General features: G+C 52.0%; 1 protein-coding gene across 1 annotated transcript; it reads left to right on the top strand.

The window, feature by feature from the left end:
• The first annotated feature begins 18,698 nt into the window (after nucleotides 1–18,698).
• On the top strand, nucleotides 18,699–19,277 carry ARL4C (ARF like GTPase 4C). Its single transcript, XM_075710970.1, has one exon. The coding sequence runs from the start codon at nucleotides 18,699–18,701 to the stop codon at nucleotides 19,275–19,277; it is 579 nt and encodes a 192-aa protein (XP_075567085.1).
• The last annotated feature ends 3,528 nt before the right edge of the window (nucleotides 19,278–22,805 follow it).

The raw sequence follows: 22,805 nt of genomic DNA, 5'->3' as shown, positions 1-22,805 counted from the left end.
TTACATCACCAAGAATCGAAAACTCTATCATATCATGGTCGCTAAACCCAAGATGGCCTCTGACCAGGACACCTCCCAGCTGTCCTTCTCTGTTTGTAAACAGCAGGTCAAGCGAGGCACCTCCCCTGGTAGGCTCACTTACCAGCTGCGTCAGGCAGTTATCTTCCACACACTCTAGGAACTTCCTAGAGTGCTTCCTCTCTGCTGTGTTGTATTTCCAGCAGATGTCTGGCAAGTTGTCGCCTCAGCACAGCAGGCCAGCAGAAGCCATGTTGTCTGGTCCCCTTTTCTTGGTGCTCAGAGCAGAGGAGATGGCACCCCTTCAGCAGGGGTGGGGGTGGGGGTAGGGGAGGGCGTAGGGGAGTGCGAGAGAAGGGCTCACACTACCCACAGCAATCAGCAAAATAATTGCTGATTGCCAGGAGGTGGAAAGGGTGAGCCCGCAGGATGGCTGGGCATGGAGGATGGGCGTCCCAGCTAACGCTGGGTGCGGAGGCTGCGCCGGTGGTAGCGTGCTGGCCAGGCCCTCCTGTGCTGGTGTCAGCGTCGTGTCGTGGAGGGGAACCCTGGCACGGTGTAGTGGTGCCAGGGGAGCCATGCTGGAGGTGGATCCACTTCCATTGGCTCTTCTTGGTCCTGTGGTGGATCCACCTCCATGGGCTCCACACCATCAGCCGCAGGAGCTACGGCCATTGCCAGCGTGCGGCTGATGGTGCCTCCTCTCTGACACCGCCTCCTGTTCCTCCATGGTTCCTGCAGCCATCTTGCTTCTCTCCCACTCAAAGGTGGGCAGCCACCTGCCTCGCTGCTGTGGGACCTCTTGGTACCAAGCATTGCTGGCATGAGAGGACCTCGAAGCTCAGGAAATGGTGGGCCAGCTGCCGGGGTCCCTGTATTTATAGGGTCCGGAACAGAAGGCAGTGAGGTGGCTTGTGACATCAGGAGGCCACTGTGATGGCGACGCGTGTGGCCAAATATGGCTGTTTTGGGAGTCGGGGGGCCTGTGGCCTGAAAGATGATGCCCTAATGTGGGAGAAGGAGGAGGGTTGGGGGTGGCAAGGGGCCCCTTTCCTGGGGATCGCTCCCCTGTGCCATTCTGCTGTCCCTTGGGCACAGGGACTGCCCTCCCCTTCCCATTGTGTGCTCAGGGCTCCAGCCCCCTCCTCATCCCATGCCTGGGGTGCCCTGGATGAGATGGTGGCAACAGTGTTTCAGGAGAGTTGGGGGTCCTCAGTGAGCTCCCCCCCCGTCCCGGCTCACTGCACATGGCACAGGTCCCTGTGCCGGCAGTGGTTGAGAGGGGGCAAAGCATCCAGACATCCCGCAGGCAGGAAAGGGAAGTGCACCATGAGATTGTCAGTTTGCACTGAACAGTGGGAGGGTTGCCTGCTGCTAGATATCACCTCCTCTTACAATCAAATTTCCTTGTCTAATGATCACACAACCCTCTGTAGTTTGGTGGGCCTAGAGGTTGGTGGGCAACTATTGGGGCAACAAAGCCAAGGACTCCCTAAATTCTGCTATTCCTGAATGTCCAGGGCATGGCCACTTTGTGTGTGCAGGTCTGGTAGCAGCCAGCTCCTTGCCACTGAAGGCAATCAATGCCAGCATCAGCCCCAAGGATGTGAGTGATGCCTCAGACACAACCACAACCCACTACTGCCATTGACCCCTTGCCTGGTGTTTCCTCCAGACCCCTGCTTGTCGTCTTTCTGCAGAGAGTTTAGAGGAATGCAGAGATGATCAAAATCGTGTCATGCTGCTTTTATGTCACTGTGGGGTTGAACCCACCCCATCTTCTGCCACCTTCATCTGAAATTATGTCTGTGTGGGCAGCTCCTCTCCCTTCCAAACTCCCCTTTGGTGTCACACCACAGGTGTGAGCCGTCCCTGGCACAGACATCCCAATACCTTGCAAAGACAGAAGCAAAACAAGCTTTTAGAAACGTCTGCAGCTCTCCAAAGTACAGCCAGAACAGATGACAAGGTGATTTTTTTTTAATGCTTTGAAAACGAGGGAGTGCAGTTCTGGACTTGGCTGGGCGACAGCAGTCATTTGTGCTGGCGAGCAGGTCGCAGAAAAAGCATTTTTAAAGAGAAATATGATTCTCTGGGTATTTCCCCACGGGTGTTCCTGCCATTCCCTGTTATTTCCTGATTGCAGCAGCTGAGTCACAGCTGGCTCCAGAGGGCTGAGAAAGTCCAGGAGAAAAACTAACTGGTCCTGGTGTCTCTGGTGACCTCTACAGAAAATCAGAGCTGGAGTTTTGCATGCGGAATGAGCAGACGGAATTTGTCAGACACCTGAAAGTTGGGCCAAGATCAGTAGGAATTAACAGTGAAGATGCTCAGAGCAGGATAGGAAGTGAAGGGGGGTCAGGGAAAGGGTGGTGTTTTTCACTCTTGTTTAAAAAGGTGTATAAAAATGAGAATTTTGTGGTTTCCACAAAGACTTGAAGCACCTGTCCTTAATTTTCCCCAGTCTTTGAACATAGTTGATGGGTGACATTTTGGGGGAGAAAAGGATTTGTTTGTTTCTTGATGCTCCAGTCCCTAGAGTGAAACCCCTATAAAATGTGAAGTTCAGGTTTCTCAGGTTTACAGGCTTTAGGGTTAAACAGCAGTGACCAACACTGTTACCTGAACCTCTGCTAGCAGAGCAGAAGCAAAGGGCAAATTCAGAAAAGCAAATTTTAAAACCAACAACCCCCCAAAATCATGATTTTCTGAGCCTGGGGTGGTGGAAGAGGTGGGGATGATGGGTGCATCTTAAGAAGAGGGATCTGTTAGGGAAAAACACAGTGCCCCAAATCCTGAGCTGGGTAAGTCTGCCGTGGCTCCATGCCCCTGACCCAGCCAACACTTTCCTGGCCTAAGCATCACATAACTCCTGTGTAATCCCAAGCTGCCCTTCCCCTGCACTGCATAATGTGTCCCTTACCCCCAGGAAGTGAGCTCCAAAGGTCATTGACTCATTTGATGGGTGTCACATCAAATGATGACACAGCCCTGGGAGGGTCCCAGGCAGGGCTTTTGTCACATAACCTAACGCAGACCTATGTCTCCTTCAGAGGGAAGGCAGGGAAAACAACAGAAAGAGGAGGGGACGTCTCAGTATTATTTTTCTTCCCAGACTAGGCTCAGTGCCAATAGTGCTGCTGGTATAAATAATGGAGCATGATGACAGGGACATTTTTAAGGAGAACAAATCACCAGATTACTTTTTAGAGCTTCTTTCCTCTAGTCTAAGTGATGCTAATGAGGGAGGTCAATCCATTTCCATTTCTCCCTGCTACACAAGCTGGGACATTTATCTCTTTTGACAAAAAAACCCCACCTATAGCAGACTTTCATCTTTCAGTTTGCATGGCTAGTATGTCCCTTTCTGGAGAGGAAAATGCCTCCAGAGGCTGTGATGGTGTGATACCCCGGGGATATGTGCAGCACTTCTTCCCCACCACCCTTGCTGCCTGCAACGATTAGCTCAAACACTGCTGCTGTTGGATCCCATATATGAGACACTGCTTTCAAGGCTGTCTCGTGGTGTGCTGGGGACATCCCATGCTGCAGCAGCCCAGCTCCACCAAGCCGACTAGCGACAGAGCCAGCTACCCACAGGGAGGACTTAGAGTGCAGAAGGGCAAAGAGGAGATGCTGACAGTATCTTCATGGAGGGACTAATGTCTTGGCAAGCAGCATGTCAGAGGATGACTTGGAGTGACATCTTCTTTCCAGCCCTGATCTCACACCCCAGTCATCTCATATTCCAGTGATCCATGCGGGAAGTACTCCCATTTCCAGAAGAGCAGATGCCAAACCACACCACATGCCACACTAGGTTGGGTATTTGGATAAAACTCAACATATAGAATCACAGAATGATAGAATCTCTTAGGTTGGAAAAGACCTTTAAGATCATCCAGTCCAACCATTAGCCTAACACTACCAAGTCCACCACTAAACCAATTAAGGGTAGACTAATAATTAATTTCATGTTTCCTGGCTTGGTGGATGGATTATTTTTTAATGAAAGTAAAACTAGCAATCATTAAGGTTGGAAAGGATCTCTAAGATCATCAGTCCAACCATCAACCCAACACCACCACGCCTACTAAACCATATCCCAAAGTGCCACATCTACCTGTTTTTTGAACACCTCCAGGGATGGTGACTCCACCCCGTCTCGGGGCAGCCTGTTCCAAATGCTTGACCACTCTTTCCATAAAGAATTTTTTTCCTAATACCCTATCTAAACCTCCCCTGGTGCAGCTTGAGGCCATTTCCTCTTGTCCCATCGCTAGCTACTTGGGAGAAGAGACCAACACCCACCTCACTGCAACCTCCTGTCAGGTAGTTGTAGAGAGCAATAAGGACTCCCCTCAGCCTCATTTTCTCCAGGCTAAACAACCCCAGTTCCCTCAGCTGCTCCTCACAGGACCTGTGCTCCAGACCCTTCACCAGCTTCGTTGGCCTTCTCTGGACACACTGCAGCACCTCAATGTCCTTCTTGTATTGAGGGGCCCAAAACTGGACACAGTATTCAAGGTGTGTCCTCACCAGTGCCGAGTACAGGGGGACGATACCTTCCCTGCTCCTGTTGGCCACGCTATTCCTGAGACAAGCCAGGATGCTGTTGGCCTTCTTGGCCACCTGGGCACACTGCTGGCTCATGTTCAGCCAGCTGTCAACCAACACCCCCAGGTCCTTTTTCACTGTAATGGAATGGCAAATATGTTCCTCTGTGCAGCCAAATCCCTGTAGTTTGGGAGACAGTCCCTGGGCACCCAGCTTTCCTGGGAGACTGCTGCCTTTCCTTCCTGTTGTGGCAGCTGGAAGCAGCTCAGGAGCTCTGATCTTCACGATAGCAAACCTGGGCTCCCAGCTCCCAGCTCTATGGGCAATTTAGATGTGTCCTTTTGAAGGACTGGACTTTTGGGTCTGTTCCCCTGCTCTTTCTCAAGGGGGAAGATGCTGCCTTCTCCAGGCAGACTGGATGTTCCCAGGAAGCAATCAAATTAATCTGGCATGGGCAAAGCTCAGCTCAAACAAGAGGAAGTGTCTCCTCCAGGGTGCATCTCCTCATGGAAGTAGGTGGTAGATGTTGAAATATGCCCTGGGCTCAAGGGGAGCTGAAAATGGTTGGAGGAGCAAGAGTGCTTGGGAAATGTATCATCCATTCTTGCCATGTCTTCCCTGCCATCATAATTTATTTCGGTCACTGGAATAGCCACCAAAAGGGTTAAAGCATTTCCACACAGCTCTACTGGAAAACCAGCTTGTGAGCCCAGTGGTTTCCTTAGTCGCAGGCACTCAGTGAAAGGCAGAAGTAAGTGCAGAGCCACAATGGCACTTGCAGCACCAGATGTCCCCAGGTAGGTGTTTACAGAGGAGAGGCTAAAAATACACAGCATGTCATGGCAACACAGTTGGGAAAATACATCAAGAAACATTTTTGGGAGAGGCATATCACGGTGATGGACATATCCTGCCTCTGGGAGCACTTGTTGTGGCGATACGGGCAGGGACTTCTCTCACTGCCAGGTGGAGCAATGCAGGGCAGGCCATGCAAAATGGCTTCTGTCACCCATGTAAAGCTTCATTAGAAAATAGCAATTACTTCTGTTTATCTGTGCTGAGCCCTGTTATATTTGTCAGATGAGGTGAGAGCCTGGAAAATGAGTTGGCTCCTGTCGGGCACCACAGCATCCCTCCATGTCACCAAAACCTTTCCTCCGTGTTTAATAAACCTCTTGCTGGTGGGAATGGCTCTGGGTGAGCTCCTGGGGTCTATACCTGGTTCCCAGCCCCTCAGCTGGTTATGGTCATGATTCATACTGGAGTTTTTGCCTTATTTAACAGGAGAAAGGTGTTTTGCAGGATTCAGCAGTGGTTTTGTCCCAGGCTAAGAAAAAAGCCCTGTGGACTGATTTATGTTTATGTTCAGTGCAAATTCTTGCCAAACCATCTTGAAAATGCCATCATATGCCCTCCTGCAGGGCTAGCAACACTGATAATATAAAACACCCAAAGACCCTGGCTTAGTTTCTTAAAAATCATGAAGGTTCATTCACTATTCATGGTTCTTACCTCTCCATTCTGCAACTAGCTCGACAACCATAAGATTTTTAAAAAAAAAAGTAAGTTTTTTTTTTTACAAAGGAAAGCAAAGATTAACAATTAATCACTTCTCCCAGGATTTAAAGAGAAGAATATAAATTACTGTAAGAAATACAGTAAAAAATATTAGTGACACTATCTGTGTTTCAGAAGACCTGGCTTCTTGCTTTATTGTCACAGATTGACGGTAGATAAGAAACCTCTTAGAAATATTAATCTTTGAAAAGGAAAAAAAAAAAGCCTGAAACAACTCTAAATTCTCTGGAGCATTCCCTTTTGGTGAATGGACTCCCTGTGCCTTACACTAATTAATTAATCTCCTCAATCTAAATTGCTTCTTCTGCATCACCAATCTACAGGAAAACTTAAATGAGACCTGAATGGATAAGAGGGGAAGATGAATTTATTTAAGGTATCATTTAGAAGCAGCAATTTTCTGTCTTAGTTTCTTTTCTGTCTTCTGTCTCCAAGATTGGGCTTGGTCTCCAGGGATGCAGCAGCCTCTGGGTTAACTATTTTTAACCCATTTAGGGTCAAGAATGTGCACTTGGAATGTGTCTAAAACAGTAAGATGGTAACAAGAGCAGCAGAGATGCAGCCTGGTGCACATGGGTGATGTTCCCTCTGCCAAACCGCACTGGGGTGATGGAAGCCATGCATGAATCACAGAATCACAGACTGGCTGAGGTTAGAAGAGACCTCCAGAGATCATCTGGTCCAACCCCCTGGCTCTAGCAGGGCCACCTAGAGTCAGTTGCCCAGGAAGGTGTCCAGATGGCTTTTGAATATCTCCAATGATGGAGACTGGACAACCTCCCTGGGCTACCTGTGCCAGTGCTCAGACACTCTCACAGTGATAAAGCATTTCCTGATGTTCAGAGGGAACCTCCTGTGTTTCAGTGTGTGCCCATTGCCTCTGGTCCTGTCACTGGGCACCACTGAAAAGAGCCTGGCTCCATCCTCTTTGCACCCTCCCTGCAGATATTTATACACATTGATAAGATCCCCTTGTGCCTTCTCTCCTCTAAACAGTCCCAGCTCTCTCAGTCTTTCCTCAGGAAAGATGCTCCAGTCCCTTCACCATCTTCATGGCCCTTTGTTAAACTCTCTCCAGTAAGTCCATGCCTCTCTTGAAGAGCCCAGAACTGGAACCAGCACCCCAGGTGCAGCCTCACCAGTGCTGAGTAGAGGGAAGGATCACCTCCCTCAACCCGCTGGCAATACTTATGTAATGCAGCCCAGGATACCAGGAGCTGTCTTTGCAGCAATAGCACACTGCTGGCTCATGTTCACCTCGGTGTCCACCAGGACCTCCATGTCTTTTTCTGCAGAGCTGCTTTCTATCTGGGTGACCCCCAGTGCATCCTGGTGCCTGGGGCTGTTCCTCCCCAAGTGCACTTCTCCTTGTTGAACTTCATGAGGTTTCCATTGGCCCATTTCTCCAGCTTGTTGAGGTCCCTCTGGACTGCAGCATGACCCTCTGGTGTATCAGCCACTCGTCTCAGTTTGGTGTCATCTGCAGATTTGCTGGGAGTACACTCTGCTCCATCATCCAGATTATTAATAAATATGTTGAACAGGATCGAGTGCACCCTCAGCAAGTTTGCAGATGACACCAAGCTGAGTGGTGTGGTTGACACACCAGGAGGACGAGGTGTCATCCAAAGGGACCTGGACAAGCTGGAGAGGTGGGCCTCTGTGAACCTCATGAGGTTCAACAAGGCCAAGTGCAAGGTCCTGCACCTGGGACGGAGCAACCCCCGATATCAATACAGGCTGGGGGATGAAGGGATTGAGAGCAGCCCTGCGGAGAAGGACTTGGGGGTACTGGTGGATGAAAAGCTGGACATGAGCCAGCAATGTGTACTTGCAGCCCAGAAAGCCAACCGAATCCTGGGCTGCATCAAAAGAAGCGTGGCCAGCAGGTCGAGGGAGGTGATTCTGCCCCTCTACTCTACTCTGGTAAGACCTCACCTGGAATACAGCGTCCAGCTCTGGAGCCCTCAGCACAGGAAGGACATGGACCTATTGGAGCGGGTCCAGAAGAGGGCCACCAAAATGATCCGAGGGCTGGAGCACCTCTCCTATGAGGACAGGCTGAGGGAGTTGGGGTTGTTCAGCCTGGAGAAGAAGAGGCTGCGAGGAGACCTTATTGCAGCCTTCCAGTACTTAAAGAGGGCCTACAGGAAGGATGAGGAGAATCTTTTTAGCAAGGCCTGTTGTGACAGAACAAGGAATAATGGATTTAAACTAAAGAAGAATAGATTTAGACTAGACATAAGAAAGAAATTTTTTACAGTGAGGGTGGTGAAGCACTGGAACAGGTTGCCCAGAGAGGTAGTGGAGGCCCCATCCCTGGAAACATTCAAGGTCAGGTTGGATGGGGCTCTGAGCAACCTGATCTGGTTAAAGCTGTCCCTGCTCACTGCAGGGGGGTTGGGCTAGATGATCTCTAAAGGTCCCTTCCAACCCAAAGCATTCTATGATTCTATGATCCAGGATTGACTCCCTAAAATGAAACTGCAGTCTGAGCCAGGAAAGTGCATGGTGGCCGGGACCTTTGGGGCTGGACATGCCCTGCGTGTCCCAGCGAGCCTGGCGGTTGGGCAACCCCGCTCTGTGTGGGGGGAGCCGGGGGGTGCCACCACCCGGGCGGGGACAGCGGGGACCTTGCGGGCACCAGCTCCGTGAGTGGTCAAACGCTTCCCCCTAGCGACACAAGAGCACAAGAGCAAGAGTCCCACCAAGGTGGAATTGCAGCAATCGTAGGCAAACCTTCTATCGCTGCATAGGGCATGGGGTGGTTTGGGTTTCTTGCCCTCAGCCTTTATAAATCAGGCTCTATAAATGTAAATAACCCTTCTGCCGCCCAGCTTCGTGATGCTGTGCAGTTGCTCTGAGGACCAACGGGTGCTTGAAGTGGAAAGGTCCACTTGCCAAGGAGGATGCTGTGGGGTGGTTCAGCTGTTGCCCTTCTCAAAAGCCTTGCCTGGGTTGATCTCTGATTTCAGAGATCTGCTTTCAGATCTCTGCTCAGTCTGAAGTAACAGCCTCCTGCAGTTGCCCATGGCCTGGACTGATGGAACCCCCGCATCTGCTGGTGGGTGACAACTGCTCCCACACCGATGGGGACCTTCAGTGGGTGGGTGCAGTGGGTTCAGCCCCTCCCTCCCCTTGGCTGCATGGAGTTAAGCAGAAAGAATAAGTAGGAGCAATGTGAGGAGCTGGGAAGCTGAGAGGTCGCTGGCTTCCCCAGGGCACTGTAGAGAACAATGCCGAGCACACGCAGCACAGCCCATCTGGCTGGTTTTCATGCCCAGGGACAGCCAGGGTGGGGTGGGTACTGATGGGGTCAGAACAGCTTCACAAGCAGCAAAAATGTGCCAATGCCACAGGGAAAACACAACCTAGATTGGGTGAGAGGTGGACGTAGCTGCTGGCAGGGAAAGGCTGTCAGCTGGGTAAAGGAGGAGCCGACAAAGCTTAAAGATGTGGTTTGGGTGCTCTGGGTGCTGCCAGCGTGGTCACTTGCTCCCAGGGGACAGGACAGCTCACCTCCCTTCCCCTCCACAGCATGTGTGGGTCCTTCTCTGCTCTTCACTGCTCAAATCCTTGATTCACACCCTAGTTGTGGCTACCAGGGAGTCCTACAGGCCAATTCCTCTTAGGGGGAAAAAGCTGCCACCTTTCTCAGTAGCAAACAAAACTCCCCATGGGTCAACTCACATTGCTTTGTTTTTCTATTCTGCACATCAGGGTTTTTTTATACCTACCGACCGCCTGAATAAAAGTGTCCGTGAGCCAAACTGCACATTAAATGGGTAGAGCGTGGAAACACATGCTTCCCAAGGCAATGATGTCCACTCAGATTAGACTCGAAATCTGATGGGAAGGGATGGGAAGGGGCAGTGCTTTGCCAGGCCATATCCCCTAGAGCTGCCAGGTGTGAGGGGCTTCTTTGGGCCCCTGAAATCCAAAAGCAAGGCTTGTCTCTGGGCTATCACCAGGTGGCCCTAGAAAACAGCTTTTGCCAGTCTTGCTGAGCCTTCCCTGGCTGGTGAAATCAGATTGCTTTTATTTTATTGGCTTTGGTTTTCCGAAAAGCAGGACAGAGGCCAATGACATCTGCAGTCGTCCCTCTTAACCAACATCTCTGGGAGGTCCTTTTGGCCCTGACCCCCTTGAACTGGTTTTGGCTCCGCTGCCAAGAAGTACAGGGGATGCTTCTGTGCCACAGGGTATTTGTTTGGTATCAAATAGGCCTCCTTCACAGTGCTGTGCAGATGGAGGAGGCACTCCTTGGCTCAACGGCTACATCTGTAGCAGTGACAGCAAGGTGCCAGCACTGTCTGTCACATAGGTGCCCACCACTGCTGCCTAGCTGGCAACTGGAGAGCATCCCAAGGGAGAATTCATGCAAGGGAGGCATTGATTTGCAAGCCCTTCACTTGCCAGTAAGCACAAGCATGCACCCCAGGGGCTGTCAGCCTCCTTCAGAAATAACACAGCACTATGGGAAAAGCAATCCGAAACTGTGCAGTTAAAAGAGTTTGCCCAGGGGTTGGTTATCCATACAAGACCATGTATTTTATATGACCTCAGGAAGGGAAAAGTAGATAACAAATGCCACATGCTGGCAGTGGCTGTTTTGCAGCCAGGCTGTGCACTGGCCCTGGTGCAGCTGGAGCCTGAGCCCAGGGGCAGGATGGTTTGGTGGCTGAGCACTGCTCGGGATGGAGGTGGTTCAGTCTCTGCCACAAAGACTCCCTGTGACAGCCTGGGCTTCGTCTTTCTGTGTCCACAGGTTCCACCTGTGAAGCTCAAGCAGGGAAAGAGGCTTCCTTGTTCCACAGATGGCAGGTCCCGTGCCCATCCCTCACCTGGCACCAGGGCAATGAAGTGCTGGCTGTCCAGGATGGCGTAAGAAATTCCTGCCCCAGCTCTTAGTCAGCTTCTCCAGCCAGCTAGAGGAACTTAGGTTAGTAAATATAAAAGACAAAAAGAGGGCAGCTTTTAATTCTGATTCCTTCCCCAGTCCAGCAAAGATAGGTGCTAACCAGAGCAGAAATGTGCAGCGAGGACCAGGACACCAGCAGTACCAGCCCTTGGCACCCCATGGCTCTGAACTACAGGGTTTCTGCCCGCTCCCAGCCTCTGGCTACTGAATCTTACAAGCATCAGCATGGACCTCCCACAGCTTGGGGTCACATACCCCTGTGGTGACCTTCCCAAGGTTGACCTTCACACTCCTCTCCCACCATGCTTGCCCTCCTTCCTTGGGTGGAGTGTCCCCCTGCCAGAAATTGCCCAGTGGCCAATAAGCATCAGTTGGGCTGTAATTCCAGCCCGGTGATGTGAACATGCAGCTCCAGCCCCATTTGTACACTTCATTACATGTCTTGGACCCCACTTGATTGAATTACAGCTTCGCTGCATTGAGTGAAAATTAGCAGGCAGGTAATGTTCTGCATGATGTGAAATCACATTGGCAGGGTATGGGTGTCCCTTCACCACTGTGCCTGGAAGATGCTAAGCAGAGCAGTAATTTCCCAGGCCCCAGAGGCTTGGGCACGTCTTGCCATGATGGAGGCAATAAATCAATGCTGCAGTTATGCCTCTGCCTCTTGGAAGAAGGAAGCCAGCAGGGAACAGGCATGATGTGCAGCCTTGAAACTGGGGTGTCCTCTCTCCCACATTGCCCACAGTGCCTGAGGGACAGAAGGGATGCTCCCTGGCCCCTGCTAGCCAGCCCTGGACTAGCCTCATCCTTCCAGACTTGAGACTTTGGTTTATTTAAGCTGTTGCTACAGGGTGACTTTAGTGCTGGCTGGAGGGGAAGGCTAGCATGCATTAGTCAGGTGTGGATTAGTAGCTGAGAACTGACCTCCTACATGATCCTGGTGCATTTTTTCTCTAAATCAGGCTCCAGCTGACTAAAGTAGCTGTAAACAACTCTACACCAGCTAAACACAGGTAAATCAGCTCTGAGCAGGATTTTCCCCTCTGGCCACGGAGCAGCTCCTTTAAGGAAAAAAAAAGAAAAAAAGAAAAAAGGACAGGCAGCAAATAAAGTGCTCTGACATTCTGGGGGGCTAAGCAGAAATTTGTGGTGCAAATCACCCAAGGATGTAGTATGAGATGCTGGCATGCTTCTGGAGAGCACTGGGTGATTCATGAGCCCTAAATCTCCACCAGTGCTGTGCTTTCACTCTCTTTGCCATGCTTGCAGCTTGGTAGTCTCCAAGATTTACTGCCCTGGGAATGGGTGCTGGGAAACTGAGGGTTTTTCTAAGCCTCCTGCTTATCACTGGCAGCAAGGCTAATCCACTTTTCTTTTTTTTTTCTCTTGAGACAGAATGTCACAGAAAAATTACAGGGCAAAATCTGCAGCTCTGACTCCTTCCAGAGGCAAAACAACATGCAGCCTTGGGCAAGAATTACACCAGGGTAAGGAGTGGCTGAGACCGAGCATTTTTCAGGTCAGGAATGAGGGAGGGATGTGTGACCATGTGTCTGCAGACAAACCTGAACCAGGCTATACACCTCACCTCTGTGTGCTTCACCCTCCTGGATTCAGCATCCTTTCTCCTATGTGGAAGTGTTTTAGCCTTCCTTTGAGTTTCCAGGCTGCCACATTATCGGGTGGCTCCAAAAGAGCCCTTCAAGGCCAAATTTCCTCCCTATCCACACTGGTGGGTCGCAGGGGTGTTTAGTGTGTACCCCAGCATAGGACACCCTGGCAGGGATGGGTCCAGGTGGGTGCAGGTGGTTTCTCCCCCTCAATTTTCACTTGGCTGCATTGTGCTTTGTATCCAAAACCAATGCAGTGTCCTGGGGTAATGAAACCAGCAGGGTTTCAGTCTTCTCTCCTCAGGCCCCAGGATGCCTGTGAGCACAAAAGCAAGTCATTTACCCAGCTGGAAGCCAGGGAGGGGCAGAGAGGTTATTCCCCTTCAGGCACTGCTTGTGCAAGGGGTTTTGGGGGTCTGGTATCATGGCTCATCCAGGTGGGAGGAAAGGGTTGCTCCTCCCTTGCCCTCAGCCCAGGAGATGTTTCACCCAACCCTAGATGTGTCATTGCTGAACCAGAGATGAGGGGATGAAGTATCAGTTCCCAAATAATGTCTCTTCTCCTCTGGAGTCCCCATGTGTGACTGGCCCTGCTCTGGCTTGGGCTTCCCCAGGGCTTTCTTCCCCTCCTACAAGAAGGGGTAGCTCTGCTTTGCCCAGCAGGCACAGCCCCGGGGGCCGGGAGGTGCTTAGAGATGAAGCACCAAGCGCTAGCAATGCCCCTGTTACCCTTCTGAGGGCAGCGGGCAATTTAGGTGCATGGAGTGGCAGATGCAGGAGACAAACCCTAAGGCTGCTGAAACCTCAACCGTTAAAATGGTCAAAGGAGGACATCTTACTTTCCTCACTCTCTACGCACAAGATTTTATTCCAAGCATCCAAGCAGTCAGTTAGGAAGCGGTCAAACCAAACTGATGTTAAGGGAGAAAGTCAAGTGACGTTTTGCTTGATCTGGTGTGAGACAGCCTCGCGTCCCCTCCCGGTGCCCTCCGCTGCAGTGGCAGGATGCAGCACTCACCATGCGAAAATGATGTCTGTCATCACAGCAGATCGCAGGAACAAAGGCAGAGAGCTCGCTTCTTTTGTCTCCGCCTGCTCAAGTTCCTCCTGCCAAATTTCATGGATTGGGAGGGAAAAAGTGACAGGCAGAGTTAGGGCTGCAATGCAAGCATAGCACAAAACCAGTGATATTTTTGGTAAAAATCCCAGCCTAACCCACCAGAAAACCCTTATGTTTACGTTGCTTTAACCTGCAAACCTGTACTTGCTATGTGAGTTTGCAGAGGACATTTCCAGGCAGTTTCACACCGGGGAGTTTCCTCTTCATCCAGCAAAAATCATAAGCTGTGGCATTCTGCCCCAGGCTGCTGAGAAGGCTAAAAGCTTGTAAAGCTTCATAGTGGGTTTGTATGAATTCATGGAGGAAAAAAAACCCACCAAAAATTGTAATACACATCTGCCCTGGTCTTGTGCTTCTCCTACTGTCTCCACTCCTGGCTGCTTACAGAGACACGATGCTGGGCTAGATGGATTTTGTGCTGCCCTGGTAAGGCTGTTTTCACATCAACTCCTTTAGAGGAAGATTTTGTTCTTCCTCAGTTTGTGGCTGCTTTAGCATTTCCTGGGGATGAGGCTGTAAAGTCAGCTTTAAGCTGGTCCTTGAAGGACTTTGCTTGGGCCAAGGAGTCATCTGAGGTCATGAAATGGAGCTGAGCTGTTGTGCCGCAGATGAACGGATTATTTCTCACCCCTGCATAAGGAACTCTGTGGATTCAGTCGTTTCTCCGCTATTGTGCTGCTGTTATCTGTCCCTGCCTCCATCCCTCCTTCCATCTCTCCCTCCACCCATTGCCCAGGAGCTCCTGGAGACATCTCAGGACTATGCTCCTCTGATCCACAAGACCTCCTTGGCCCTGAGAGACTGCATGTTCAAACGAGCAGGGAAGGAGGACCCCACTTCGCGGGACATGGACCCTCCCAGCACACGGTTGAGCAGGGGTGGGTGAGACAAAGCACAGAAAAACACCCAAGTGAGGCTGTCTCCAGAAACCACTCAAGAAACTGGTAGCAGAGGTGTGAATTGAGCGATAATCTCCTGCGAAATATTCAGTCTCTCTCTCTCATTATTCCCCTGAGCCCCTTTGCTCTCCCCCATTGACTCTTTCAGTAGGGATGCCTAGCTGTATCACACCACTTCTGCAGCCTTGCAGCCTTTCCCGGGAGGAAGGAGTCCCATTAAATCCGCGATGCTCTTTTCCCTCAGAGTTAATATCCAGAAGACTCCTATGGGACTTGTAGGCTATTCAGCCCTTAATGATCCTGCATTACCTGGCCTCGTTATCCAGTGAGTGGGCTGGAAGGCCCTTGGAAAGGAAGAGAGGCACAAGAAACGGATGCTGACCGTGACAGACACAGGTGCAGTGTCCCCAGAAAGGATTCCCAAGGGCTTTCCCCACCGACAGGGCTCACAAACAGCGATGAGGCTTTCCCACACCGTATTAGTCAGTGCTGCCTCTCCCAGCTCACGCAGGCCCAGAAAAACTGCTGCTTAGGCAGAGGTCACCCATGAAACCCTGGCAGAAGAGGGGAGCAGCCCCCCTAAGCTGGCTGGAAATGCCAGTTCTGTGTCTTGTCCCACCACCATCTATTCGAGAGGTAGCTGCCGCAGTTTTGGCTCTCAGCACAGTCTTTGTGCTGTTCCCACATCCCAGGCATTAGTCACGGGAATGCTATTAATTAGCCCCAGCGATCCCCAAGAACGGGGGCAGCCCTAATTACAGCCCTCACCTGTTAACTTTGTTTGGGCTGGTGTCTCTGCTTTTAATGCGGAAACAAAAGGGAGCAGACTAAGACAAGTGATGCTATTAAGAAGGAAGGGGTGGGGAGGGAGAGACGATCCTGCATGCTCCAGGAGTTGGGATGCTCTCTGCAAATCAATTCCCCCCCGCCAAGTCACCGGCTTTGCCAGAAACTGCTGGCAAAAGCTGCTGCTCCAAGGTTTCGCTTTGCCTGGGTGATAAAAGGCTAATTGGATGCAGATTAAAAGTCACTATTACGGATAACCCATGAGTGGGCCGTGGAAGCGCGGGAAACATCCCTCTGTCGTCTCTGGGCAGGGCGCTGGTGGATGTGTGCGGGCTCTGGCCTTTTGTGTTTCACCAAAAAAAAAAAAAAAAAAAAAAAAGATACTTTGAAGCACAAGATGAGCTGGGGGAAGGGAGATGGACTGGGGGGGGAGCTGGGAAGAAATAATTGCCATGTCTAAAAACAGTTACTATGGCAGCAACAGCCTTCTTGCTGCTGGAGCGAAATGTTGGGGACCGGCGAGCCGTGCCTTTGTCAGATACTCACAGACACACATTTAGATGCTAATGCTGGCTTTAACCTTGGCTGCTTAACCTTGATGTGATGGAAAGTGGGGTGGAGAAAAAGCAGAGGGGGGGGGTATGGGAAAGACGGGTTTCCTCTCCCTATATTTGCCACTGAATGGACTTGGCAGAGTCCTCTCAGCTGCGATTAACACTGGTATTTCTGCACTTAACATTCAGCGGAGGTCTTAACAGCTTATTTATGGATAGCTGGCATTAGCTGCAGCATAATTCACCACTGCAACGCTCCTGTTTATCTCCGTCCCCTTGGGATCATCTGATATAAGGCTATTTTTTAGAGCATCCCCTAGGTTTGATCAGCCTGTCTATCTAATCTCGCCTTTATTTATAACTCACAATCAACACTGGTATGAAAAAAGGAGGGGAGCAGAGGAGGAAAGTCTCTCCCTTGGACTGTGGCTGTTGGGGGAAAGAAATTTTGGTGGAAAAGGAAGCCTTTCAACTTGGAGCTCAAAGCTGTCTTCAGCAGTGGGGATGAAGGAGGATGGAGGAAGGGAGAGGGTTAGAAGTGATGGAGGGGAGAGGGGGAATTACCCAGGAGTGCTGCCTGGCCACAACACCGAGGGCTGAAATAGCATCTCCTGCACCAGACCTGGCACTCCTGGATCTGAGCATGAGCTCAGAGCCTGAAGGTAAATTCCTAAAACACAAACCTATTGCTCACAGATCAGCCACTAATTCTTGGGGCAGCCCGGGTTGCACTTGCATTGGGATTATCCTTCACAGCAGCATTTAAGAAAGCTTTTCCTGGAGCAATTCAGGCAGAAGGGATGAGAGCGGCCCTGGATCTGCTAGTGACATGGCTCACAAATTTGACCTATTCTTCTATTTCTGGTGTTTTTTTCTTTAATGCTCCAGCTCCTGGAGTCAGATGATCACTCACAGCTTTCTCCACTTGCCCTTGGAAGCTCATTACCTTTACAAGGTCACGGAGAAAAGCCTGAACTCACATCAGCTCAAAGGCCAGCTGATGAGGACAACACTGGTGCACAAAACTTTTTCATTTTCCAGCCCGTACGATGCCTGTGCCTTGCTTTTTGAATGGTTGTGCAGAGCACAGAGGCAATGCTGCCTCACATGTGCCGAGGAGTGTTTCTCCCAGCTGCATGCTGAGGGGAACAGAGTTCCCTGCACTTTTCACGCTGTCACTGCATGGTGATTTCCATCAAAACTGTGCCCAGTGTCACCTCCAGAGACTGTCACAGCGAGCTGCCTGTATTTTTAATGATGGCATGTGTTAGCAGGTAATCTTATCTCCATGCAAAGCTGCAACACCATCCTCAGGATGAAATATGAATATGAGAAATGATCCCACTCCAGCCTGACAATCCTCACTGTGTGCTGCGTGTTGAAAGCATCTTAAATTAAAAGCAGTATCTGTCTTCTGCAGTACACTTCTTTCTCTGGGGCTTTCTAGTTAAGCTGTCAGATACAGTTGATATTTATTTTACAAATGCTGTAAAAGAAGGGATGGGTAACATTGTAGGAACAATCCTGCTGCTGCTCTTTGGCTCAGGAGCAATACCACAATAAATGCAATGGCAAAGAGCAGGGCAGGCCTTCCCCAGAGCATGTGGCAGAATTGGCTTCCTTGTCCCCAAGCTGGCCTGGAAGGGGCTTCAAGGAGGAGTAGCTGGGCCAGCAGCCGCATGGCTTGGGGCACTGAGCCATGCGGGGCCCTGGGGAGCTGGCTGGCCACAAGGACTTCAGGGACTTTAACATAGGTTGAGGGCATTCAGAGCATTTATGAAGTATGAGATACAAAAAGCATTAACAGCAGTGATGAACGTTAGCGCGTGTGTGTGTCCCTGCCCTGGATTCAGCGCAGGTGAGGTTTTCCCCTCCCGGCATCTCTCGGCTTTGGGAGACTGTGACAACCCCCCGGGGGACACAGATGATCCATGTCCCAGCACCACGCTGGATGGTGGTGACTCCCCAGCACCAGCACAGGCTCTGCCTTTGCAGGAGCAGAGCGTCGCTCTCCCGCTTTCTGGGCTCAGCTCATCGCCGGTGCCGGTCACGGCCGCAGAGCTGCGCCTGAACCGCTTTTGCAACCCCCCCGGTTGCCTCAGCCGGGAATTACACACGGTGCAGGAGAAGGTCCCTCCTTGTGTCTGTGCATCGGATAATGCCTTGGCTTGGTGCTATTTTCGGGGGGGTGGGTGGGTATGATTTCTGTGGTCGGCGACGACGAAAAGCGTAGGGATAACCAAGCGTTAAACCACAGGCGGGCAGAGGGGGAACTTGCTCCCAGGGGACCCCCAGCCCCGCGCCGGGGCTGTCCCCGGGCACCGGGGCGCTGCGGGTCAAAGGCCCCGCGGCGCTGCGGGCAGGGGAGGGGTCGGGCAGGTGCCGGTGCAGGCAGGGCGGGGCGGGGCCGGCGGAAGGCGGCGGCGCGGCCCCTCCTCCCGGGCGGGGCGGGGCGGGGCGGCGGCCGGCAGTCCCCGAGCGCTGCCGCCGCGTGGAGCTGCGCTGCCCGCCCCGCTCCGATCCGCGCTGCTCCGCTCCGCGCCCAGCCCAGCCCAGCCCAGCCTAGCCCAGCTCACCCCGGGCCGTGCCCCTGCGGGCCGGCGGCGGCGCGGGGATGGGCGCGGGGCTGTGAGGGCGGCGTGAGCCGTGGCCATGGGGAACATCTCCTCCAACATCTCCGCCTTCCAGTCCCTGCACATCGTCATGTTGGGCCTGGACTCGGCGGGGAAGACGACGGTGCTCTACCGCTTGAAGTTCAACGAGTTCGTCAACACCGTGCCCACCATCGGCTTCAACACGGAGAAGATCCGGCTGAGCAACGGGACGGCCAAGGGCATCAGCTGCCACTTCTGGGACGTGGGCGGCCAGGAGAAGCTGCGCCCGCTCTGGAAGTCGTACAGCCGCTGCACCGATGGCATCATCTACGTCGTGGACTCGGTGGACGTGGACCGGCTGGAGGAGGCCAAAACGGAGCTGCACAAGGTGACCAAGTTCGCCGAGAACCAGGGTACCCCGCTGCTGGTCATCGCCAACAAGCAGGACCTGCCCAAGTCCCTGCCGGTGGCCGAGATCGAGAAGCAGCTGGCCCTCCACGAGCTGACCCCTTCCACCACCTACCACATCCAGCCCGCCTGCGCCATCATCGGCGAGGGGCTCACGGAGGGCATGGACAAGCTCTACGAGATGATCCTGAAGCGGAGGAAGTCCCTCAAGCAGAAGAAGAAGCGGTAGAAGCCCCGCGGACGCGGGCAGGGATGGGGAAGCAGACAAAGGAACTGAGGGGGAGAGAGAACCAAAGCGATCCGTTTTGTTTTTAATCGTTATTGTTGGTTTTTTTCCTCTTTTTTTTTTTTTTCTTCCTTCTTTCCAAATGAAAAGACGACAGTGGTGATAACAAAGCCGCTCCCGCCAGCCAAGCCCAGATCCCGGCTGCGGGCGAGAGCCGGGATCTCCCCTCTCCCACCGCCCCTTTCCGTGGACCACCGTGCTCCCAAGGGCCGGATCCGGACCTCCTGGGCCCCCGGGCCGGGCTGGAGACGTGCTAACGGGGCGAGACCCCTCCGTCCTTCGGGACCACCGAGCTTTTGTGCGCCGGGGGCGAACAGGGCAGGACCCTGTTGAAGTGCATTTGAGAGAAGCCCAGCGTGCTTCTGGATCTTTAACGTGTGCATTTTGGGGGGGGTGGGGGGTGGAGCGGGGGGGTAGCGGGCATGCGGCGGGGAGGGAGGGTGGATGGATGCTGGGGGAGGGGGTGAAGGCAGCGCCCGGGCTCGGCAAGGTCAGCGGTGAGGGGGCTTCCAGCTGTGCCCCGGTGCCTGCCCGCATCCCTCCCCCGCGTTTGCCGGTGGGAAGGGGTATTGAAAATGGGGGGGTTGGACCAGCACAAAATGTGTGTTGGGGGGGTGTGGGCGATGGGTAAGGGAGCAACACCCCGCACCCCCTCGCTGGTGTTTTAGGGCACGGATGGGTGCAGAGCGAAGACACGCAGCTTTCAGCCCTGGGGGGATGTAAGGCTGCGGTGCCGGAGGTGCTTAGCAGCTGCTGCCTGGTGCTGAGCTTTAAGCTGTTTGCTGTGGGGGGGGAAGACAAGGGTTTTGGGTGAATGCTGCTGGAGGTGTTGGGCGGGCTGTCGACGAGTCCCCGTTCTCAAAGGCTCAGTTGTGTCATCTTCTGAAGCAAAGCCCTGAGCTGGTCTTTATTGTGCCCAGGCAGAGGCATGCTCCAAGGTGCTAATTTGTTCCAGCTGGGGTGATCCAAACTAGGGGTTATTTAAAAAAAAAAAAAACAAACAAACCCCAAAAAAGCAAGCTTCGTGGTACTGGTCACCGTGCTGCTCCGCAGCCGGTGCAGGAGGTCAGGGCAGCACTTGCTAAACGTGGGGCTTTGCGGGGGTCATGGCAGGGCGAGGAAGGGCAGGACAGACGGCTGCCAGCATAAAGGTGGCCAGAGCTTGCAAAATCTCTGCTGCAAAAGGACTCGGCAGCTCCGGGAAAATGGCAGGGTGTGAAGAGATGTGGGGAGGGTAACATGGGGGGGGGTGTTAGTTTTCTATAAAGATTTAAACTGGATTCAGAGCAGAAGAGCCCCTTGTTGCTAGCAGTAGCTGTGTGGGCTGCCTCTGCCTGCTGAGCACCTGGGGCAGGGTCGGGCCCCGCCATGTCCTTCTGCAGGTGGACATTTTGGTGCTTGGATGGGACTGAGGTCCTGGGGACCAAAAGCCATTTGCTGTCTACATTTTGGCCTGGGACCCATCTCTCTGGAGGAGAAAACCAGGGTCCCGGCTTTCCATGCTGCCCACAGAGCAGAAGCAGGCAGCCCTTGGTAGGCCAAATATCCTGAATTTTGAGCCACACGGTCTGGTGGGTGTTCTGGTGATTTTATACCAGCCTTCCTGTTTGAAAACCCCTTCCCAGAGCAGCCAAGGACAAAACACCAAGCAGACAAAAGAAAAATGCCCTTCGGGTTTCAGGGAGTTGATTCTCCCCTTGCAGCGATGAGCGCGGCACCTTCCAAATAGCGTTTTTTTTGTTAGGAAACAAATGTTGCAGCCAAGTAGTATTTCTCTTCTTGTGGGATTTGAGTTCCCAACGCGAGTCCCGACTTGTGCGCCGAGTGAGTGGGCTGGTCCCATCAGTTCAGGTGGCTCTGTTCCCGCTTCGTTGGGTTTTCTTTGCTTTGTCTTCACCTCCAACACTTTGGTACTTGCTGTCAAGAAAGAAGAAAAAATATTTATTTTTGATGCCACAGAAGCCACATGCATTAATCCTTTTTTGGTGAGCGACCCATTATAGAGGTGAAATATAAAGCTATGATTCCCCCACCAGCTCAAAAGCGATCAGGTTTTAAAAATGACACGTGCAGGCTGTTAGTTGTGGGTTTTGCTGCCTTGCTGTCGAGACGTAGGTCTTGGTTTGGCAAATGTTGGCATGGAAAGCCTGGTGGCATGCATTTATGGAGCTCGGTCCTTCCTGGGGGTTCGTTACACCCAGCTCAGCTGAGCATCCCCTTGGAGAAATGGCTGGTTTTCAGCAGAGCACTTAAGCGTGTGCTGAACTGGCAGCGCACACTTGAAGGTTCAGCTGAGCCAGGTGGGACGCTGTTGCAGTGCTGTTCCCACCAACTCTGCTTTCTGCAATAATTAAAAAGACTTTTCCAGTTAGTAGCTAATGGCTTCCGTGGTATTTCTGTAACGTTTCACAACCGTACACTGATTTTTTCCTGTGTGAAGATGTGCGTTGCCTACAGTGGGCTAGAAGAAGAGGTGTCAAAATGCAGCAAAACAGGGGTTAATGGAAACTGCCTGGGTTGTTGCTCTGAAAATGAGCTGGGTTTTTTTTCAAGGTTGTGCATCTTCTCTAAATATGTTTGAATGACGTTTTTTTTTTTTTAGCAGATGTCACGAGGTATCAGTCTCATTTGCCCAGGTACCTTCGCAGTGTTCCCATCAGTGCTGGATATCCTGCTGCCCGTGTCCTACCCTTGCCATTGTCTGTCAGTCTCTGTTCCTCCTGTCTTTTCTTCTTTTTTTAAAAGATGCAGACATAATGCTGTGAACTGAAATAAATTATTTATACAATGAAAGGGCCTGATAAGAAAAAAAAAAAAAAAAGTGGTGTTCTGCTTATTTCTCAATATCAATGCTGCATTTTACAGTTCATTCTCATTGCATGTTATAAAGGAGGTTGCTCCTTCCTCTCTGGGGAGAGGAGACATGGGCATGGGGATGGAGAAGTGACCTGCTCAGGATCACTCTGCACTCAGCAGCACGCTGGCAGGGGCCTGTCACACAGCAGCCCTCTGCAGCGTGTCCCTCTAGGACATGGGGAACATCGATAATTTTGTGGTTAATGAAATCTGAGCTCTTTTGCAGGTCACATAATTTCTCTGCATCTCTGCTGGTGTCTGTGAAAGGGGAGAATATTTGTTGTGGGTATTTTCTTCCCTTGCCTCTTTTTATTTTAAATCTGTGTGAAGGGGGCGATCACCCTGTGCACAGCACTTAGAGGAGGGAGTGAGAAAGTTTTAGTTTTGCTCTGTGTGGCTTTTTTAAATGCGTGGCCTCAGGCAAGCTGTGTCAGTGGCAGAGCCAGGTCTGCAGGGGTTAAAGCACCAGGCGGGCAGTTGAGAACAGGATGCTGCAGAGCTGGAGGCTGCCTCTGCTCCTGGGTGGCTGCTGACACAGGAAACACAGGGTGACATTTCGGAGAGGAGAGCTGGAGCCGGGTGGTAAATGACTTTTTCTTTTTAAAATGATGACAT

The sequence above is a fragment of the Pelecanus crispus genome, chromosome 5 (genome assembly GCF_030463565.1).
Source record: "Pelecanus crispus isolate bPelCri1 chromosome 5, bPelCri1.pri, whole genome shotgun sequence".
In the NCBI taxonomy this organism is placed as follows: Eukaryota; Metazoa; Chordata; class Aves; order Pelecaniformes; family Pelecanidae; genus Pelecanus; species Pelecanus crispus.
This window is presented reverse-complemented; position numbering and strand designations above follow the sequence as displayed.

Bases quoted from the DNA above. Each gene is read 5' to 3' on its own strand.
- ARL4C (XM_075710970.1), top strand. From the start codon at position 18,699: ATGGGGAACATCTCCTCCAACATCTCCGCCTTCCAGTCCCTGCACATC.